The 18,934-nt window shown below is 44.5% G+C and overlaps 2 protein-coding genes across 2 annotated transcripts in view; one reads left to right on the top strand and one right to left on the bottom strand.

Moving 5' to 3' along the window:
• Window positions 1-56: 56 nt before the first annotated feature.
• On the bottom strand, window positions 57-3,181 carry LOC136825124 (high-affinity Na(+)/H(+) antiporter NhaS3-like). Its single transcript, XM_067081166.1, has 3 exons — window positions 3,160-3,181; window positions 1,678-2,385; window positions 57-1,540 (listed from the first exon to the last, which is right to left on the bottom strand). The coding sequence occupies exons 1-3, from the start codon at window positions 3,179-3,181 to the stop codon at window positions 57-59; spliced, it is 2,214 nt and encodes a 737-aa protein (XP_066937267.1).
• A 524-nt stretch (window positions 3,182-3,705) lies between these two features.
• Window positions 3,706-18,934, top strand: part of LOC136825123 (uncharacterized) — a 16,021-nt gene continuing 792 nt past the window's right edge. Inside the window, 6 exon segments of the mRNA XM_067081165.1 lie at window positions 3,706-3,709; window positions 5,038-6,572; window positions 6,574-9,290; window positions 12,062-12,665; window positions 13,186-13,461; window positions 18,084-18,357. Coding sequence (XP_066937266.1) covers window positions 3,706-3,709; window positions 5,038-6,572; window positions 6,574-9,290; window positions 12,062-12,665; window positions 13,186-13,461; window positions 18,084-18,357 — 5,410 coding nt within the window.

Raw genomic sequence — 18,934 nt, 5'->3', positions numbered from 1 at the left:
TTATCTATTTATTTAAATTTTATTTAATATTATATATTCTTATATTTTTCATTTTATTATTTTGCAGGATCTACCACTGCAACTACCACAGGTACTACCACTGGAACAACCACTGGAACTACCACTGAAACTACCACAGGTACCACCACAGCTACTACTACTGGAACAACCACTGCAACTACCACACCTACCACGACTGCAACCACTACAGCTACCACAACTGCAACAACCACTACAGCTACCACAACTGCAACAACCACTGCAACTACCACTCCTACTACCACAGCAACCACTACAGCTACCACCACTGCAACTACCACTCCTACGACTACAGCTACCACAACGGATACCACAACTGCAACAACCACTGCAACTACCACTCCTACCACCACAGCTACCACTACAGCTACCACTACAGATACCACAACTGCAACAACCACTGCAACTACCACTCCTACAACCACAGCTACCACTACAGATACAACAACTGCAACAACCACTTCAACTACCACTCCTACCACCACTGCAACAACCACAGCAACTACCACTCCTACCACCACAGCAACTACTACGGCTGCCACCACAGCAACTACCACTCCTACCACCACTGCTACCACTACAGCTACCACTACGGATACCACAACTGCAACAACCACTGCAACTACCACTCCTACCACCACAGCTACCACTACAGATACCACAACTGCAACAACCACTCCTACCACCACAGTAACAACCACTGCAACTACCACTCCCACAACCACAGCAACCACTACAGCTACCACCACTGCAACTACAACTCCTACCACCACAGCTACCACTACAGCTACCACTACGGATAGCACAACTGCAACCACCACTGTAACTACCACTCCTACCACCACAGCAACCACTACGGCTACCACTTCTGATACCACAACTGCAACAACCACTGCAACTACCACTCCCACCACCACAGCAACGACTACAGATACCACAACTGCAACAACCACTGCAACTACCACTCCTACCACCACAGCAACCACCACTCCTACCACAACAGCAACCACTACAGCTACCACTTCTGATACCACAACTGCAACAACCACTGCAACTACCACTCCTACCACCACAGCAACCACCACAGATACCACAACTGCAACAACCACTCCTACCACCACAGCTACCACTACGGATACCACAACTGCTACAACCACTGCAACTACCACTCCTACTACTACAGCTACCACTACGGATACCACAACTGCAACAACCACTGCAACCACCACTCCTACCACTACAGCTACCACTACGGATACCACAACTGCAACAACCACTGCAACTACCACTCCTACCACCACAGCAACCACTACAGATACCACAACTGCAACAACCACTGCAACTACCACTCCTACTACCACTGCTACTACTACAGCTACCACTACAGATACCACAACTGCAACAACCACTGCAACTACCACTCCTACCACCACAGCAACCACTACGGATACCACAACTGCAACAACCACTGCAACGACCACTCCCACCACCACAGCAACCACTACGGATACCACAACTGCAACAACCACTGCAACTACCACTCCTACCACCACAGCAACCACTACAGATACCACAACTGCAACAACCACTGCAACTACCACTGCTACCACCACAGCAACCCTACAGATACCCACCAACCAGCAACTACCACTCCTACCACCACAGCAACCACTACAGATACCACAACTGCAACAACCACTGCAACTACCACTCCTACCACCACAGCAACCACTACAGATACCACAACTGCAACAACCACTGCAACTACCACTCCTACCACCACAGCATCCACTACGGATACCACAACTGCAACAACTACTGCAACTACCACTCCTACCACCACAGCAACCACCACAGATACCACAACTGCAACAACCACTGCAACGACCACTCCTACCACCACAGCTACCACTACAGATACCACAACTGCTACAACCACTTCAACTACCACTCCTACCACCACTGCTACCACTACAGATACCACAACTGCTACAACCACTGCAACTACCACTCCTACCACCACTGCTACTACTACAGCTATCACTACGGATACCACAACTGCAACAACCACTGCAACTACCACTCCTACCACCACAGCAACCACTACGGATACCACAACTGCAACAACTACTGCAACTACCACTCCTACTACCACAGCAACCACTACGGATACCACAACTGCAACAACCACTGCAACTACCACTCCTACCACCACAGCAACCACTACAGATACCACAACTGCAACAACCACTGCAACTACCACTCCTACCACCACAGCTACCACTACGGATACCACAACTGCAACTACCACTGGAACAACTACAGGTACTTCCAGCACATAATCTCCTTAGCCACACGCTGAAGATGCTACTGAACTTGGAATCTGTCTATCTGCCATTGTTTATTCCTCAGAATATATTCTTAGTACTGGCTTTGGCTCCGAGGAAATTCCATATTTGCATATTCTTACTTTTACATGGCCGCTAATTCAACTGCAAAACTGCAGCTTTGTTTCATCTGCTAAATTATTCACTTTTTTTATTCCATATTTTTGCTTTTCATCAGCAATAAATGTTCTTAATATAACTAACATTGCATTTTAAGTAATTAAATAAGATATTTTCTATATGATTATAACATTATTTTCGAAAGAAATAATTATTCTAGTAATTTTGTGCTTCAATGAGCTTTCACTCGTAGGAGAAAATACATTTATTCATATATATCTTATTAAATATAATTCAGTGCTCAGAGTTTCAGCTAAAGCTTATATTTCTCTAGTGGTTTCACCAAAACATTATTCCTTACAACACTGAATAAAGTTTGCTTACCCTGCATACATAAATAAATTATACAAATATACAAATTTATACATATATATATATATATATATATATATATATATATATATATATATATATATATATATACTTCCTCAGGTGTTCTACAGACTTTCAAAACATTATATGACAAAATCAAATCATGAAGACAAAAATCTCATAATTTTACATTTTTTTATTTTGCTTCTTCCACTAAAAAGGCATGTCTTAATTTACGAGGCTTTGTCAAGGACACGTCTTTGATTCACATGGCTTTGGCAAAGACATATCTTTGAATTACTTGGCTTTGCTGTCCTGTTCATTGTAATATCACCTAATATATTAAAAATGAATCTGTTTTAGCCACGGAATTATATTGAATATTTTTCAGCATCATCCGAGAGTTTTATTTTCCTTTAAGATATATTTAAATTATTTTACATATCTCTATCATTATTATTATTATTATTATTATTATTATTATTATTATTATTATTATTATTATTATTATTATTATTATTATTATTATTATAATGCTTAAGTAAAACTAGGCAACCTCACAATCAAAATTAAAATTAGCAAGGCACATCTTATATTCAAGGTTCCTTATCTCCAATAGTAGGGAACTGGGCCAAAATCTTTTTGGGGAAGACGATGAAATCCTTAAATCTTGAGTTACACACACCCTAAAACAAAAGTTTTTCAATGATAGAAGAATCTAACAGCCTAAATGTTGGGAAAGCAACATCTAAATACGGAATGAAGTTTTCACTGATTTTATTTTGTCATTTCCATTTATTCCTACAAAATTTAATGTATTAATTCTTCTACCAAAGTATTTCTATCCATGAGTTTGAGTCTCTTGATCAATAATTATTAAACATATATTTCCATATACACAAAATTAATTGGTTTCAGTCCACTTGTACAGGTATGGTAATTGTGGACAATTTAGCCTTTCCTGCTACTAACTCTATGGAACAAATTTTTCAACACTTACACATTAAGTGTTCATAACATTTCAACCACTTTGTGTTCAGTGGTAATTATAACAGTTCCAATGTTAACTGACATATTATGACATTTCCTCGCCAATATCCCACTTGGGATTTTTGTACCCATATGAATTATCTTTGTTTCTAAATTCAAATCTTCCTCAATTTCCCATTGGGAATTTTCGTACCACTGTGAACACCTTTGTTTATTAATTCAAATCTTCCTTACCCTGCTAAAACCTTCAATTTTGCTTTCTATTAGTTTCATTACAAATGCTTGTCTGAAATCACTCAGGCTTCTTTAGAATTCTCTGCATAAAATGCTAAATTCATCTTTGGTGTGAAACTCACTAAGTTCATTCTTGGAAAGACTGCATCAACTATAGCTCTGAGGAATAAACGCAGTTCTGAGCAATAATTATAGCTCTGAGCAATAATTATAGCTCTGAGCTATAACTAAACCTCCGAGCTATAACTATAGCAGTGAGCAATAACTATATCTATTTCTCCTTTGATTCTTATTAATTCTCTTTCTTCTTCATTATGTTATCCTTTCAATATCTAAGCTCAACCAAAGCTTTCCTAAACTTAGATTTTAAGGAACTGAAGGACTGGAAAGTAATCCAAAAGATTTATCAGCAAAGATTATTGAGGTTTTAAGGAAATTTACAGATTTCAAAGTAAACCCAAGGGATTTATCAGAAAAGATGACTGAGATTTCAATAATCTGAAAGATTTCAAATTAACCCATAGTATTTATCAGCAAATGTTATTGAGGTTTTAAGGAAATCCAATGATTTCAAAGTAAACCCGAAGGATTTATAAGAAAAGCTGATTGAGATTTTAAGGATTTGAAACACTTTAAAGTAAATCTGAATTATTTATCAGAAAATTTGACTGAGATTTTAAGGATCAGAAAGATTTTAAAGTAAGCCCGAAGGATTTTTCAGCATCGTTAAGATCATCTCGATTTTAAGGACATTGAGTTTTCAATGATTATAAAGTAAGTCCGAAAGATTAGTCAACAGTTAATAATCACAAAGATTATTTAGATTTCAAAGTAAATCCGAAGGAATTATCAGTAGTTACTGGTCACAGAGATCGTTATTCCCTCATATCTATTATCTATTTATTTTAAATTATTTAATGTCATATCTTATATTTTTCATTTTATTTTTTTGCAGGATCTACCACTGCAACTACCACAGGTACTACCACTGGAACAACCACCGGAACTACCACTGAAACTACCACAGCTACCACTACAGCTACTACTTCTGGAACAACCACTGCAACTACCACACCTACCACCACTGCAACCACTACCGCTACCACAACTGCAACAACCACTACAGCTACCACCACTGCAACTACAACTCCTACCACCACAGCAACCACTACAGCTACCACCAATGCAACTACAACCCCTACCACCTCAGCTACCACTACAGCCACCACTACAGATACCACAACTGCAACAACCACTGCAACTACCACTGCAACTACCACTCCTACCACCACCACAACCACTACAGATAGCACAACTGCAACAACCACTGCAACTACCACTCCCACAACCACAGCAACCACTACAGCTACCACTACGGATACCACAACTGCAACAACAACTGCAACTACCACTCCTACCACCACAGCTACCACTACGGATACCACAACTGCAACAACCACTGCAACTACCACTGCTACCACTACAGCAACCACTACGGATACCACAACTGCAACAACCACTGCAACTACCACTCCTACCACTACAGCAACCACTACGGATACAACAACTGCAACCACCACTGCAACTACCACTCCTACCACTACAGCAACCACTACGGATACCACAACTGCAACAACCACTGCAACTACCACTCCTACCACCACAGCTACCACTACGGCTACCACTACGGATACCACAACTGCAACTACCACTCCTACCACCACAGCTACCACTACAGATACCACAACTGCAACAACCACTGCAACTACCACTCCTACCACTACAGCAACCACTACGGATACCACAACTGCAACAACCACTCCTACCACCACAGCAACCACTACAGAAACCACAACTGCAACAACCACTGCAACTACCACTCCTACCACTACAGTAACCACTACGGGTACCACAACTGCAACAACCACAGCAACTACCACTCCTACCACCACTGCTACTACTACAGCTACCACTACGGATACCACAACTGCAACTACCACTCCTACCACCACAGCTACCACTACAGATACCACAACTGCAACAACCACTGCAACTACCACTGCTACCACTACAGCAACCACTACAGATACCACAACTGCCACTCCTACCACCACAGCAACCACTACAGATACCACAACTGGAACAACCACTGCAACCACCACTGCTACCACTACAGCAACCACTACGGATACCACAACTGCAACAACTACTGCAACTACCACTGCTCCCAGTACAGCAACCACTACAGATACAACAACTGCAACCACCACAGCAACTACCACTCCTACCACCACAGCAACCACTACAGATACCACAACTGCAACAACCACTGCAACTACCACTCCTACCACCACAGCTACCACTACGGCTACCACTACGGATACCACAACTGCAACTACCACTCCTACCACCACAGCTACCACTACAGATACCACAACTGCAACAACCACTGCGGCTACCACCACCACCACTGCAACCACTACAGATACCCACAACTGCAACTACCACTCCTACCACCACAGCAACCACTACGGATACCACAACTGCAACAACCACTGCAACTACCACTCCTACCACTACAGCAACCACTACAGATACCACAACTGCAACCACCACTGCAACCACCACTCCTACCACCACAGCAACCACTACGGATACCACAACTGCAACAACCACTGCAACTACCACTCCTACCACCACAGCAACCACTACGGATACCACAACTGCAACAACCACTGCAACTACCACTCTTACCACTACAGCAACAACTACAGATACCACAACTGCAACAACCACTGCAACTACCACTCCTACCACCACAGCAACCACTACAGATAGCACAACTGCAACAACCACTGCAACTACCACTCCCACAACCACGGCAACCACTACAGCTACCACTACGGATACCACAACTGCAACAACCACTGCAACTACCACTCCTACCACCACAGCAACCACTACGGATACCACAACTGCAACAACCACTGCAACTACCACTCCTACCACTACAGCAACCACTACGGATACCACAACTGCAACAACAACTGCAACTACCACCGGAACCACTACAGCAACCACTACGGACACAACAACTGCAACAACCACTGCAACTACCACTCCTACCACTACAGCAACCACTACAGATACCACAACTGCAACAACCACTGCAACTACCACTCCTACCACCACAGCTACCACTACGGCTACCACTACGGATACCACAACTGCAACTACCACTCCTACCACCACAGCTACCACTACAGATACCACAACTGCAACAACCACTGCAACTACCACTCCTACCACTACAGCAACCACTACGGATACCACAACTGCAACTACCACTCCTACCACCACAGCAACCACTACAGATACCACAACTGCAACAACCACTGCAACTACCACTGCTACCACTACAGCAACCACTACAGATACCACAACTGCAACAACCACAGCAACTACCACTCCTACCACCACTGCTACTACTACAGCTACCACTACGGATACCACAACTGCAACTACCACTCCTACCACCACAGCTACCACTACAGATACCACAACTGCAACAACCACTGCAACTACCACTGATACCACTACAGCAACCACTACAGATACCACAACTGCAACAACCACAGCAACTACCACTCCTACCACCACAGCAACCACTACAGATACCACAACTGCAACAACCACTGCAACTACCACTCCTACCACTACAGCTACCACCACGGCTGCCACCACGGATACCACAACTGCAACCACCACTCCCACCACCACAGCTACCACTACAGATACCACAACTGCAACAACCACTGCAACTACCACTCCTACCACTACAGCAACCACTACGGATACCACAACTGCAACTACCACTCCTACCACCACAGCAACCCACACAGATGCCACAACTGCAACAACCACTGCTACCACTGCTACCACTCACAGCAACCACTACAGATACCACAACTGCAACAACCACAGCAACTACCACTCCTACCACCACTGCTGCTACTACAGCTACCACTACGGATACCACAACTGCAACTACCACTCCTACAACCACAGCTACCACTACAGATACCACAACTGCAACAACCACTGCAACTACCACTCCTACCACTACAGCAACCACTACAGATACCACAACTGCAACAACCACTGCAACTACCACTCCTACAACTACAACAACCACTACAGATACCACAACTTCAACAACCACTGCAACTACCACTCCTACCACTACAGATACCACAACTGCAACAACCACTGCAACTACCACTCCTACCACTACAGATACCACAACTGCAACAACCACTGCAACTACCACTCCTACCACTACAGCAACCACTACAGATACCACAACTGCAACAACCACTGCAACTACCACTCCTACCACTACAGCTACCACTACGGCTACCACTACAGATACCACAACTACAACTACCACTCCTACCACCACAGCTACCTCTACAGATACCACAACTGCAACAACCACTGCAACTACCACTCCTACCACTACAGCAACCACTACGGATACCACCACTGCAACTACCACTCCTACCACCACAGCAACCACTACAGATACCACAACTGCAACAACCACTGCAACTACCACTCCTACCACTACAGCAACCACTACAGATACCACAACTGCAACAACCACTGCAACTACCACTCCTACCACCACTGCTACTACCACAGCTACCACTACAGATACCACAACTGCAACTACCACTCCTACAACCACAGCTACCACTACAGATACCAAAACTGCAACAACCACTGCAACTACCACTCCTACCACCACAGCAACCACTACAGATACCACAACGGCAACAACCACTGCAACTACCACTCCTACCACCACTGCTACCACTACAGATACCACAACTACATCAACCACTGCAACTACCACTCCCACCACCACAGCAACCACTACAGATACCACAACTGCAACAACCACTGCAACTACCACTCCTACCACCACTGCTACCACTACAGCTACCACTACGGATACCACAACTGCAACAACCACTGCAACTACCACTCCTACCACCACAGCAACCACTACAGATACCACAACTGCAACAACCACTCCTACCACCACAGCAACCACCACGGATACCACAACTGCAACTACCACTCCCACCACCACAGCTACCACCACGGATACCACAACTGCAACTACCACTGGAACAACTACAGGTACTTCCAGCACATAATCTCCTTAGCCACAAGCTGAAGATGCTACTGAACTTGGAATCTGTCTATCTGCAATTATTCTTTCCTCAGAATATATTCTTAGGACTGGTTTTGGCCCTGAGGAAATTCCATACTTGCATATTCTTACTTTTAAATGGCCACTAATTCAACTGCAAAACTGCGGCTTTGCTTCATCTGCTAAATTATTCACTTTTCATCAGGAATAAATGTTCTTAATATAACTCACATTGCATTTTAAGTAATCAAATAAGATATTTTCTATATGATTATAATCATGACATTATTTTCAAAAGCAATGATTATTCCTAGTAATTTTGTGCTTCAATGAGCTTTCACTTGTGGGAGCAAATATATTTATTCATATATATATATTTTATTAAATAAATATAATTCGGTGCTCAGAGTTTCAGCTAAAGCTTTTATTTCCCTAGTGGTTTCACCAAAATGTTATTCTTACAACACTGAATAAAGTGTGCTTACCTTGCATAAATAAATAAATAATATACAAATTTATATATATATATATATATATATACATATATATATATATATATATATATACTTCCTCTAGTGTTCTACAGACTTAAAAACACATTATATGACAAAGTCAAATCATGAAGACACTCTCATAATTATTCATTTTTTTATTTTGCTTCTTAGTCCAGCAAGGCATGTCTTAATTTACCAGGCTTTGTCAAGAACACGTCTTTGATTCATTTTTTTATTTTGGCTTTGTCAAGGACATATCTTTGAATTACTTGGATTTGACTGTCCTGTTCATTGCTTTATCACCTAATATATCTTTATTATTATATATATATATATCCTATTATATATATAATATATAATATATATATATATATAATAAATCTGTTTTTAGCCACGGAATTATATTGAATATTTTTCAGCATCATCCTAGAGTTTTATTTCCCTTTAAGATATAATATTTAAATTATTTTACATATATTATTATTATTATTATTATATTATTATTATTATTATTATTATTATTATTATTATTATTATTATTATTACTGCTTAAGTAAAACTAGGCAACCTCACAATCAAAATTAAAATTAGCAAGGCAGACCTTATATTCAAGGTTCCTAATGTCCAAAAATCACTCATGCTTCTTTGGAATTCTCTGCATAAAATGCTAACCTCAGCATTGGTGTGAAACTTACTAAGTTCATTCTTGAAAGGACTGAATCAAAAGAAACTATATAAAGTTTATTCTTAGAAGGACTTGAGACAAATGTCATCAGTAATTATTATATTAATAAAATGGTATTGGTTTTACCCTATGTCTTCAAATGCAGTTGGGGATAACAACTAAATGGTAAAATTATGATAAGAATAATTAGTGATCTTTACATCAATCATTTGTTAATAATAACAATAACTCGGTATAATGCTGCATGAACCACGGCCCATGAAACCTTAACCTTAAATAAGATAAAAACTACTGAGGCTGGAGGGCTGCAATTTGGTATGTTTGATGATTGGAGAGTGGATGATCAACATACCAATTAGTAGCCCGCTAGCCTCAGTAGTTTTTAAGATCTGAGGGCGGAAAGAAAAAGTGCGGACAGAAAGAAGTGTGGACGGTCAGACAAGTCCGGCACAATAGTTTTCTCTCCAGAAAACTGAAGAGCTGCTTATTCTTGGTGTGAACTTTACAACTTATATATATGTAGAGAAAGAACTTTAAAATTATAGTTAACTATAACTACAGGTAAATACATCTCTGAGCGGTAACTATAGCTCTGAGCCATAGATATGGTTCAGAGCAATAACTATAGTCCTGAGCTATAACTACAGCTCTGAGGAAAAGCTATAGCTCACAGCAATGATTAAAGTTATAAGGAATAACTTTAGCTCTGAGGAATAAAATTCTGAGTAATAATTATAGCTCCGAGCTATAACTATAGCTCTGAGGAATAACTATAGCTCTGAGCAATAACTATAGCTCTGAGCAATAACTCTAGCACTGAGCTATAACTATACCTCTGAGCTATGACTACAGCTCAGAGCAATAATCAAAGTTATAGGAAATAAGTGTAGCTCTGAGGAATAATTATAGTTCTGAGCAATAATTATAGCTCTGAGCTATAACTGTACCTCTGAGCTATAACTATAGCAGAGGGCAATAACTATATCTATTTCTCCTTTTGATTCTTAATTTTCTTTCTTCTTCATTGTATTCTCCCTTCATTATCTAAGCTTAATCAGAGTTTTCCCTTACCTTAGATTTTAAGGATCTGAAGGATTTCAAAGTAATTCTGCAGGATTTATCAGCAAAGATTATTGAGGTTTCAAGGATTTAAGGGATTTCAAAGTAAACCCAAAGGATTTATCAGTAAATATTACTGAGGTTTATAGGAAAATAAGGACTTCAAAGAAAACCTGAAGGATTTATCAGAAAGTTCATTGAGACTTTAAGGATTTGAAGGACTTTAAAGTAAATCTGAAAGATTTATCAGAAAAGCTGATTGAGATTTTAAGGATCTGAATTATTTTAAAGTAAATCCAAAGGATTTATCACCATCACGAAGATTATCTAGATTTTAAGGACTTCAAGATTTTAAGGATTACAAAGTAAATCAGAAGGATTAATCAGCAGTTACTGATCAAGAAGATTTTTTAGATTTCAAGGATTTCAAAGCAAATCCGAAGGATTTATCAGTAATTACTGATCATAAAGATCACTGATCATTCAATCACATTTATTGTCTATTTTTTATTTATTTTAGATTCATATATTCTTATATTTTTCAATTGATTTTTTCAGGAACTACCATTGATACAACAACTAGAACTACCACTGAAACTACAACAGCTACTACTACTGGAACAACCACTGCAACTACCACTCCTACCACCACTGGAACTACCACTGAAACTACAACAGCTACCACTACAGCTACTACTACTAGAGCAACCACGGGAACCACCACTCCTACCACCACTGCAACAACTACCATTCCTACCACCACTGCTACCACTACGGATACCACAACTGCAACTACCACTCCTACCACCACTGCAACCACTACACCTACCACTACAGATACCACAATTGCAACCACCACTCCTACCACCACCACAACTGTAACAACCACTCCTACCACCACTACAACTGCAACAACCACTCCTACCACCACCACCACCACAACTGCAACAACCACAGAAACTACCATTCCGACCACAACTGCTACCACTACGGCTACCACTACGGATACCACAACTGCAACAACCACTCCTACCACCACCACAACTGCAACAACCACTGAAACTACAACTGCTACCACTATAGACACCACAACTGCAACAACCACTCCTACCACCACCACAACTGCAACAACCACTGAAACTACCACTCCTACCACCACCACAACTGCAACAACCACTGAAACTACCACTCCTACCACCACCACAACAGCAACAACCACTGAAACTACCACTCCTACCACCACCACAACTGCAACAACCACTCCTACCACCACCACAACTGCAACAACCACTCCTACCACCACCACAACTGCAACAACCACTGAAACTACCACTCCTACCACCACCACAACCACAACAACCACTGCAACTACCACTCCTACCACCACTGCTACCACTACAGCTACCTCTACAGATACCACAACTGCAACAACCACTCCTACCACCACCACAACTGCAACAACCACTGAAACTACCACTCCTATCACAACCACAACTGCAACAACCACTGAAACTACGACTCCTACCACCACCACAACTGCAACAACCACTGAAAATACCACTCCTACCACCACCACAACTGCAACAACCACTCCTACCACCACCACAACTTTAACAACCACTGAAACTACCACTCCTACCACAGCCACAACCGCAACAACCACTGAAACCACCACTCCTACTACCACCACAACTGCAACAACCACTCCTACCACCACCACAACTTCAACAACCACTGAAACTACCACTCCTACCACCACCACAACAGCAACAACCACTGAAAATACCACTCCTACCACCACCACAACTGCAACAACCACTCCTGCCACCACCACAACTGCAACAACCACTCCTACCACCACCACAACTGCAACAACCACTGAAACTACCACTTCTACCACCACCACAACAGCAACAACCAGTGAAACTACCACTCCTACCACCACCACAACTGCAACAACCACTCCTACCACCACCAAAACTGCAACAACCACTGAAACTACCACTCCTACCACAACCACAACTGCAACAACCACTCCTACCACCACCACAACAGCAACAACCACTGAAACTACCACTCCTACCACCACCACAACTGCAACAACCACTCCTACCACCACCCACAACTGCAACAACCACTCCTACCACCACCAACTGCAACAACTGCAACAACCACTGGAACTACCACTCCTACCACCACCACAACTGCAACAACCACTCCTACCACCACCACAACTGCAACAGCCACCCTACCACCACCACAACTGCAACAACCACTCCTACCACCACCACAACTGCAACGACCACTAAAACCACTACCACAACAGAAACAACCACTGAAACTACCACTCCTACCACCACCACAACTGCAACAACCACTGAAACCACCACTCCTACCACCACCACAACAGCAACAACCACTGAAACTACCAATCCTACTACCACCACAACTGCAACAACCAATGAAATCACCACTCCTACCACCACCACAACAATAACAACCACTCCTACCACCACCACAACAGCAACAACCACTGAAACTACCAATCCTACCACCACCACAACAGTGACAACCACTGAAACGACCACTCCTACCACCACCACAACTGCAACAACCACTCCTACCACCACCACAACTGCAACAACCACTGAAACTACCACTCCTACCACCACCACAACAGCAACAACCACTGAAACTATCACTCCTACCACCACCACAACTGCGACAACCACTCCTACCACCACCACAACTGCGACAACCACTCCTACCACCACCACAACAGCAACAACCACTGAAACTACCACTCCTACCACCACCACAACAGCAACAACCACTGAAACTACCACTCCTACCACCACCACAACTGCAACAACCACTGAAACTACCACTCCTACCACCACCACAACTGCAACCACCACTGAAACTACCACTCCTACCACCACCACAACAATAACAACCATTCCTACCACCACCACAACTGCAACAACCATTCCTACCACCACCACAACTGCAACAACCACTCCAACCACCACCACAACTGCAACAACCACTCCTACCACCACCACAACAGCAACAACCACTGAAACTACCACTCCTACTACCACCACAACTGCAACAACTACTCCTACCACCACCACAACTGCAACAACCACTGAAACTACCACTCCTACCACCACCACAACTGCAACAACGACTGAAACTACCACTCCTACCACCACCACAACTGCAACAACCACTCCTACCACCACCACAACTGCAACATCCACTCCTACCACCACCACAACTTCAACAACCAGTGAAACTACCACTCCTACCACCACCTCAACTGCAACAACCACTCCTTCCACCACCACAACTGCAACAACTACTGAAACTACCACTCCTACCACCACCACAACTGCAACAACCACTCCTACCACCACCACAACTGCAACATCCACTCCTACCACCACTACAACTTCAACAACCACTGAAACTACCACTCCTACCACCACCTCAACTGCAACAACCACTCCTACCACCACCGCAACAGCAACAACCACTGAAACTACAACTCCTACCACCACCACAACTGCAACAACCACTGAAACCACTACTCCTACCACCACCACAACAGCAACAACCACTGAAACTACCACTCCTACCACCACCACAACTGCAACAACCACTCCTACCACCACCACAACTGCAACAACCACTCCTACCACCACCACCACAACTGCAACAACCACTGAAACTACCACTCCTACCACCACCACAACTGCAACAACCACTCCTACCACCACCACAACTGCAACAACCACTCCTACCACCACCACAACTGCAACAACCACTGAAACTACCACTCCTACCACCACCTCAACTGCAACAACCACTCCTACCACCACCACAACTTTAACAACCACTGAAACTACCACTCCTACCACAGCCACAACCACAACCACTGAAACCACCACTCCTACCACCACCACAACAGCAACAACCACTGAAACTACCACTCCTACCACCACCACAACTGCAACAACCACTGAAACCACTACTCCTACCACCACAACAACAGCGACAACCACTGAAACTACCACTCCTACCACCACTACAACTGCAACAACCACTCCTACCACCACCACAACTGCAACAACCACTGAAACCACCACTCCTACCACCACCACAACAGCAACAACCACAGAAACTACCACTCCTACCACCACCACAACAGCAACAACCACAGAAACTACCACTCCTACCACCACCACAACTGCAACAACCACTGAAACTACCACTCCTACCACCACCACAACTGCAACAACCACTCCTACCACCACCACAACTGCAACAACCACTGAAACTACCACTCCTACCACCACCACAACAGCAACAACCACTGAAACTACCACTCCTACCACCACCACAACTGCAACAACCACTCCTACCACCACCACAACTGCAACAACCACTGAAACTATCACTCCTGCCACCACCACAACATGAACAACCACTCCTACCCCCACCACAACAGCAACAACCAGTGAAACTACCACTCCTACCACAACCACAACTGCAACAACCACTCCTACCACCACCACAACTGCAACAACCACTCCTACCACCACCACAACTGCAACAACCACTGAAACCACCACTCCTACAACCACCACAACTGCAACAACCACTGAAACTACCACTCCTACCACCACCACAACTTCAACAACCACTGAAACTACCACTCCTACCACCACCACAACTGCAACAACCACTCCTACCACCACCACAACTGCAACAACCACTCCTACCACCACCACAACCGCAACAACCAGTGAAACTACAACTCCTACCACCACCTCAACTGCAACAACCACTCCTACCACCACCACAACTGCAACAACCACTGAAACTACCACTCCTACCACAGCCACAACTGCAACGACCACTACCAAACCACCTGCAACAACCACCACCACCACAACAGCAACAACCACTGAAACCCTACCACCACCACCACTGCAACAACCACTGAAACCACCACTCCTACCACCACCACAACAGCAACAACCACTGAAACTACCACTCCTACCACCACCACAACTGCAACAACCACTCCTACCACCACCACAACTGCAACAACCACTGAAACCACCACTCCTACCACCACCACAACAGCAACAACCACTGAAACTACCACTCCTACCACCACCACAACTGCAACAACCACTGAAACTACCAATCCTACCACCACCACAACTGCAACAACCACTGAAACCACCACTCCTACCACCACCACAACAGCAACAACCACTGAAACCAACCACCCCTACCACCACCACAACTGCAACAACCACTCCTACCACCACCACAACCACAACCACAACTGCAACAACCACTGAAACCACCACTCCTACCACCACCACAACAGCAACACCACCACTGAAACCACCAACCTCCTACCACCACCACAACAGCAACAACTGCAACAACCACTCCTACCACCACCACCACAACCACTGCAACAACCACACCACCACAACAACCACTCCTACCACCACCACAACTTCAACAACCACTGACCAACCACCAACCACCACTGCAACCTACCACCACCACCACAACTGCAACAACCACTCCTACCACCACCACAACTGCAACCACAACCACTCCTACCACCACCACAACTGCAACAACACTCCTACCACCACCACAACTGCAACAACCACTGAAACCACCACTCCTACCACCACCACCACTGAAACTGCAACACCACCACTGAACCACTGAAACTACCACTCCTACCACCACCAGCTGCAACCACCTGCCACCACAACTGCAACACCACTCACTACCACCACTGCAACAACCACTCCCACCACCACCAACAACCACTGAAACCACTCCTACCACCACCACCACAACTGCAACAACCACCACCACCCTACCACCACCACAACTGCAACAACCAACCACTGGAACCACCACACCACCACCACAACTGCAACAACCTGCCACTCCACCACCACTGAAACAACCACTCCTACCACTGCAACAACCACCTACCACCACCACAACTGCTGCAAAACCACCACTCCTACCACCACCACAACTGCAACAACCACTGAACCACTCCTACCACCACCAGCACCACCACAACTGCAACAACCACTCTGAAAGCAACCACTCCACCACCAACTGCAACAACCACCACCACAACACCACTCGAACCAACAACCACTGAAACCACCACAACCCTGAAACTACCATACCACCACAACAAACTACCACTCCTACCACCACCACCACCACTGAAACTACCACCTCCTACCACCACCACAACTGCAACAACCACTGAAACTACCACTCCTACCACCACCACAACTGCAACAACCACCACCACTCCTACCACCACCACAACTGCAACAACCCTCCTACCACCACCACAACTGCAACACCACTGAAACCACCCACACCACAACTGCAACAACCACTCCTACCACCACCACAACACCACCACCACACCACTGAAACCACCACTCCTACCACCACCACAACAACAGCAACAACCACAACTGCAACAACCACTCCTACCACCACCACAACTGCAACAACCAACCACCACCACCACAACTGCAACAACCACTGAAACCACCACCCTACCACCACCACAACTGCAACAACCACCACCACCACCACCACCACAACTGCAACAACCACCACCACCAACTCAACTGCAACAGCCACTCCTACCACCACCACAACTGCAACAACCACTGAAACCACCACTCTACCACCACCACAACTGCAACAACCACTACCACCACCACCACCACAGCAACAACCACTCCTACCACCACCACAACTGCAACAACCACTGAAACTACCACTCCTACCACCACCACAACTGCAACAACTACTCCTACCACCACCACAACCAACCACTGGAAACCACCACCTCACTACCACAACAGCAACAACCACTGAAACACCACTCCACCACCACCACAGCTGCAACAACCACTGAAACCACCACTCCTACCACCACCACAACTGCACCACTCCAACCACACAACTGCAACCTCCTACCACCACCACAACTGCTGCACAACCACTGAAACCACTGAAACCACCACACCACCACCACAACTGCAACAACCACTGAAACTACCACTCCCCACCACCACCACAACAACCACCACCACCACCACTGCACCTCTACCACCACCACTACCAACCACCACTCCACCACCACCACAACTGCAACCACCTCCTACCACCACCACAACTGCAACAACCACTGAAACTACCACTCCACCACCACCACCACTGCAACAACCACTACCACCACCACAACCACTACTACCACCACCACACCTGCAACAACCACTGAAACTACCACTACCACCACCAC

The sequence above is a fragment of the Macrobrachium rosenbergii genome, chromosome 37 (assembly GCF_040412425.1).
Source record: "Macrobrachium rosenbergii isolate ZJJX-2024 chromosome 37, ASM4041242v1, whole genome shotgun sequence".
NCBI classification, from domain to species: domain Eukaryota; kingdom Metazoa; phylum Arthropoda; class Malacostraca; order Decapoda; family Palaemonidae; genus Macrobrachium; species Macrobrachium rosenbergii.
Note: the sequence above shows the minus strand (reverse complement) of the source record. Positions and strands in the feature narration are given on the sequence as shown.